Source organism: Fulmarus glacialis, unplaced genomic scaffold, assembly GCF_000690835.1.
Source record: "Fulmarus glacialis isolate BGI_N327 unplaced genomic scaffold, ASM69083v1 scaffold15132, whole genome shotgun sequence".
Taxonomy (NCBI): Eukaryota; Metazoa; Chordata; class Aves; order Procellariiformes; family Procellariidae; genus Fulmarus; species Fulmarus glacialis.
The window spans coordinates 4,261-10,220 of record NW_009198565.1 but is presented as its reverse complement, the minus strand read 5'-3'; the positions used below and the strand labels follow the sequence as shown (position 1 = coordinate 10,220).

At 45.4% G+C, this 5,960-nt stretch overlaps 1 protein-coding gene across 1 annotated transcript in view; it reads right to left on the bottom strand.

Moving 5' to 3' along the window:
- Positions 1-5,380: 5,380 nt before the first annotated feature.
- Positions 5,381-5,960, bottom strand: part of MORN2 (MORN repeat containing 2) — a gene marked incomplete at its 5' end in the record, with an annotated part of 4,561 nt that continues 3,981 nt past the window's right edge. Inside the window, 1 exon segment of the mRNA XM_009572957.1 lies at positions 5,381-5,483. Within this exon segment, the coding sequence (XP_009571252.1) occupies positions 5,381-5,483 (103 nt within the window).

Here is a 5,960-nt window from a genome sequence, read left to right as displayed (position 1 = left end):
CAGTTATCATGAGGCGCGATGCACCTAAGAGGAGAAGCTCACAGGAGGGCATTTCCCCCTCTGCTATGCTACAGGTGATGACATGAAACGTCTTGGGTCCAGTACAAAGAAAGAGGTTTGTCTGATATGGAGAAAAATAACCTACATGAGGTTTTAATGAGAGAGAAGTAATAGTTGTAGAAGAAGGGCTCATATGAGGATGTGTCATTGCCACGTTACCTATCTTCTGTTCTCATGCACTTTCGACTCAGGGTGCATAGGGCTGGAAGGGAGCCCTTTGGCATTGTATCTTATCTCTCCGGTTGTAAAAATGCTGTATCAGAAGTAATTTTTCCTTATAGAGGGAACTCAAAACAATACCTGTACAGCATGGAGCTTTAACTGAGGAGCTTCCACATCACACTCATGCAGACAAGGACAACGTTTGAGCACAGCCTCTGTCCTCTGCAGAGCTCAGGAGTGAGGCTTTGAAACTGGGACACCGGGGATGCCGCCATTCCCTCCTGCTCCAGGCACTACCAGGAGCTCTGCTATATGACCGCACTGCAAAGTAGGTTGACCTTGGTTAAGTGGGTCCAGAAAATCTTCCCTGTTTTACCAGAGTAACTGTCTTTCGTGTGTCCTCTAGCTGCAGCAGGCAATTTCCTCGGTTCTTTGTTACATTAAATAATTGCATTACATTAGTTACTTCCCAGCATTTAGGGTTCACAGCTGGACTCCGTGAATATATAACATTGCCCATCTGTCCCTGGTTCTTCTGAATTGCCAGATATAGGCAGCAAAACTAGTCAGTCCTTCCTCATCACTAAAACAAACAAAACATGCACCTCACCATGGTTTGGAACAAATGCTTGTCCTCTGTTCCCCCTGGCTGCTGGGTGGGGAAGCTGTTAATACTGTCTGCACTGGGGACAAGGGTTTCAGTCAGCCTGAGTTGGCTGAACAGTGTCTGGCTTATTCCTGAAGGGTGCAAAAAGGGGCTGGAAAATAGGACTGATATTTGGCCCTAAGACGCAGGATATGGGCTGCTCGGTCAAATCCTGCCTCTGCTGGCAGCGAACAAGTCATAAGCTCACAGCAGAGTCTAGGTGAGTAGGAGCCCTTGTATATCTCTAGTCCAACTTCCTGCTCAGATAAAGGCTAACTCCAAACTAGATCAGGTTCCTCAGGGCTGTGTCCAGCTCAAGTATTTCCCACACTGGATTCTTCGCAGCCTCTTTGGGCCCTCCAGTACCCTGGGGAAGAATATTTTTCCTTACATCCAGCTGGGATTTCCCTTTGCTGCAGCTTGTGCCCATTGCCTTTCACTGTGCACCTCTGGGAAGAAGAAGAATCTGGACTCTGTCTGCTTTATAGTCCCCTTGAGGCAGTTAAAAGCTGCAAGAGGATCCTCCCCTTTTTTTCTCCTGTGCACATTAGCAGCAAGAGCAAGCCCTCCATGAGGCTGCTTTCTTAAACCACCACCAGACCTCCACCCACAGCAAATCCAGGGTTTGCCTGATATGCCAGCCCACCACAGGGTAGTTTCCTCATGAACAAGGAGATGTTATTATTCCTCTGCAAGCTCCCCATTGGGCAGGCTTAACACCCAGTCACATGAAGCCATCAGCAGACTGTCTTGGCCTGCAACCCAAGCCCATGGCCTCCTGCTTTAGGGACAAGAAACGGCAAAAACATGCTTGTTTCTTCAGAGCTGAGCATTAAAACTCATTTACCCTCCTGCAGCTCTCATCAAGCCAGAATGACGTCTCTGGAGCAAAGCCCAGAGAATAGTTTCAGGGCAAAAGGAAGTATTTTCCCCTTTTGTTTCTATCTTTCCTCCAGCAACCAAATCTGCCAAGCCCAAAAACCAAAGCTGAGTGCCACCTCTGCCATTAGTGATCTCCATGATTCTGGCCACTGGTGTCCAGCAAAGAATGCTGCCCTGGTGCCTTGCATGAGCAGCTGGCACTGCAGCCCCCCCAAAGCAGAGCAGGCAGCGTGTGAAAGTTAACAGAGCCTGAGCCAGCACCCACTTCCCATGAGATCCCCAAGGAAGAAGGTGTGGATGGATGGGGAGGTCCCAGTGGGTTGCCTTCTTTAGCTATGCCCCGGGCACAGGGTCAAAGACCGGGGCGAGGTACCACTGAGGCAGCACAGCGGTGGGATTCCTGCATGAAGCTGTGCGTGCGGAGGGAGGGGAGGCAGGTCCTGCAGCCTGCGCTGCATTTGTGTGACTATACTCACCCTTCCAGTGCTCCCCCACATGGAGTGGCACAACTGTGCAGAGGATCACTTGTTAAAAAGACCGACCAAATACCCCGAGCATCAGCATGTAAACAGCATGCATTTACAGCCTAGCGTTGATGGAGAACAGTTACTATTTGTTTGGCTTTCTGTCCCATTCTGCTTCTGAAGTCATGACATGGGCAACAGTGCAGGGGAATCCATATGCACTTTTGCTGCTTCAGTTGTTAAACATACACAATTTTCCTAAATAAATGCTTGGGATCTTCCTGGTGACTGTCTCAATCCTGCCAGCTGAGATTGCTGGCTGTTTTAAATATCCCACTTGGAGAACAACGCCCAGTCTTCTCAGGAGAGCAAAAAATCACTGATTTACTCTTGCGCTTTATCTCCAGCTAACTCTAATGCAGTTGTCATTCAAATACTTCAATTCAGCATGATACCTCAATTAAGCTTTTAAATGGTAAAAGCAAAAAAGGTATTTATAACCTGGTATTTTAGAGACCTTACTATAAATGCAGCCTCACAAGATTCTCCACCACACTAAGAAGCTAGATCTCCATACAAAGTCTTAGAAGAAATCAGCTGGAAATAACTGTGGGCACTGAAGATGCAATACTTTAAATACCATTTTATGTGCTGCACATGCAACATTAAATAGCTACAGCTCTAGGTTTTTCCAATAGCATGAAAAATGGTATTATTAATCCCACGCTTCATCCCATGCCGAGTACATTTTAAACTTACCCCTGGCTAGTTGAAGATCCTTCAGCACTGGCAGTTGCTAGAGTTGGGAATTAGCACTGTGCAAGAAAGGAAAGAGACAGGAGAGCAATGGTGGCTTGACGTTTCCCAGGATGGGACTGTCACATGCTAATCACTGATTTGAAACGCAAGCATAACAAATGCCTTCTAATTATGTAATCTTCAGGTCACATCCTTGCATCCCCATGCAAAAACCAGGACTATGCGCTTGGAAGAAGATGATACTGACTTTTTTCCTTTTTAATTAGAATTGCACACTGCTGTGAAGGGAGGGTGAGAAGCCTTGTGAAGTGATTGGCAGAGGGGGCCGTGTCATGAGAGCCAGGTGCTGATGTGGTCTCTGCTACTTCACCGAGCTCAGAGGCTCTTAAGTACCTCCTGTGGCACCTGCAAGTGAGGCAGCCTGCAGTTGGGGTCAGGGAAACGGGACCAGCTCCTCCCTGCTTTCTCTGACACCCTCAGTCTTTTACCATGCATGGCCTCACTAGGGATGCCAGGGCCAAGAGGGCTCCCCTTCTTTCATTCAGGGGCCAAGAGCAAGGTTGCCAAAGTAGCCAGGGCAGGGAAGCAGCAACCACCAGCACTTGTGTATTTTCTGTTGCTTGTTTGATCATGAAAAATTTCCTTTGAGAAAAATAAATAAGGGCTTGGAGGGAGGTGGGAGAGTGGGAGGCAGCAGCCCTCCACACCTGCTCCATTTCTTCACTAAGGTCCTGCAGGGCTTTTTGCTCTGAAGGGTGCCAAGAAAGCACGGGGAGAATGTGGGTAACCCAAGGCCAAGGGTGTCAGGAAAAGGTTTGAGCCAGTGCAGTGAGTTACTCCAAAGCATAAGAGCAGGAAGACATAAAGGAGGAGGAACAGTAACAAAAGGCAAACTAATTTCTCCCTGAAAGACACAGATCTGCTTCAAAGATACCCTTCAGGCAGAAAACCTGAAATGTAAAACCACACAGCCTAAATCAGTATAATTGCTGTGCAGCACAGATAAATGTGGTGATGTGGAGTCCTAGCAAAGGAGCTGGAAGGACAGGCTCAGATTAACAGAAGCTCTGTGGATGATGGTGCTACCTCTGTAGTCAAGGACTAGGGGCAAAGGACGCTGTAGTTCTTTTTTGGAGCTGGCTATTTCAGGAGCAAAACACAACAAAATTGAACAAAATAAAATTATAATTCTGAAGGAGTTTGCTGGAAAGTGCAATTTTTGGTGCATTTTGTTTGTTGTGAATTCAACAAACAGCTCAAGCTAGGAAAGATTTTTTTTTCTAATAAAGAAAAACCTGTAGCTTCATGAAGCTATGAACAAAACATTTCAAATAGAGTTTTTCCTACATGCAGCTTTAAGAAAAAGGGCTGAAAGGCGTTATATTGCCAAATGATCCATGCGCTGCTTTGTTTCAGATGGCCCAGTATGTTTCAGTCTGCTGATAATGTGCTGGTTTTTCATTTTGCTAAGAAAGCACAGGGCCCAAGATTTTTCCGAATCCTAGCAAAATGAGCTGAGTATTTGAAGGCATATCTGAAGGAACAGCATTTGCACGTTGTGTCTGCAAATGGAGGCAAGGACAGGTATTTAGTAAAACTCCATTAAATATCTGCCAAGCAGAGACTCAACACACATTTTTTCCTGACAGCACTCGTATGTTTTTTTTTTTAAACTAGAAAGCAGTTTTTCTGCTTTGTAAAGGAAAGCATTTAGATTAATAGTGCAGAGATCTTTGATGACCAAACGCAAACAGATTTTTCATTGCATTAGACTTTCTGATGGGACAATGGCAATGATCAGTCTCCCCTGTGTGCTCTCCCATCTGCTTCCCTTCCCAGAGAAAAGCAGCTTTGGTGCATGGCAAGAGGCCTGTCCTTGAGCAATCTGGAGCCTGGGGTTTATGAGCTTGACCTGTGAAGAGTAACTACCATGTTACAGCTGCACTTGCTCTCTGCCCTGACCCCACTATGCAACACCTGGCTCAGGGTAAACATGATCGTATGAGCACTGTGTTTGCAAAAGCTTCTATGGGTGGCAAGGTTTGTTTTCTGGGGAAAGTTACAAAAGTTGAGCATAAATTAGGCTTCATTTGTTGATGACAGTTTTTTTTGAAACTCAGGGAGAAAAACCTAGGGCAAGTTAAAATAAAAAAAAGAATTTAGTCATAAACGGCTCTGCTTACAAATTCACCCCATCCAACTTCATTTCTTTAAGGTTTTCACTTAGATTTCAGCTGATCAATCTGAAAAGAAAAATAATTTTATTTACTATTGACATGCATCCTCAGGGGTTATTTTTAATAAATACATGAAGGAATCGGTGCTGTTGAAAACTGGTCACAACTGTTGAGCCCAGAATGCAATCAGAGAGCTGCCTTTAACCTGTGCTACTGTCTGTGCCAGATAGCTACATTTTCAACTTCTGCTTCAGTCCCACTGCTGCCGAGCCATGAAATGTGCCACTCTACACCACTCCATTTTCATCTATGAAATCTCCTTCACTTTCCATCCTGTAATGACGTAAATCCAGCCTGTTGAGAATGCAATCAGTTTGTGGCAGCACGGTGATGTGTGCGCTACCCAGATAAGCAAATTGCCACAAGTCAGAACCTTCCCAGTGTAGTGTAAGTACCTGCTTTAACTTTCTCCCACATTGTAGTCTGTAAGTTTTGACGTACAAAACACACAGGTTAGAAAGCCAAGGAATCATATTCCTTTCTTTGCAAAACTGTATTTATACTAATGTCCTCACAGCATGTAGCCTCTACAGGAAAAACTTCGTAGTCCCAGTCATGATTTGAAGTTACCAGGGATTAAGTCCTATGAAGTTCATCCTGACTTTCATTAGGGGCATCTTAAAGATGTGTAAGTGTATGCAGCCAGTGTGATCTTCTTGCTCTGTGATCTTCTTCCTGTAAAAATCCATCCTCTCTTACCCTTTCCCCATCCTGCTACGTGCTGTTATGACAAAGTGCAAGGATTTACAG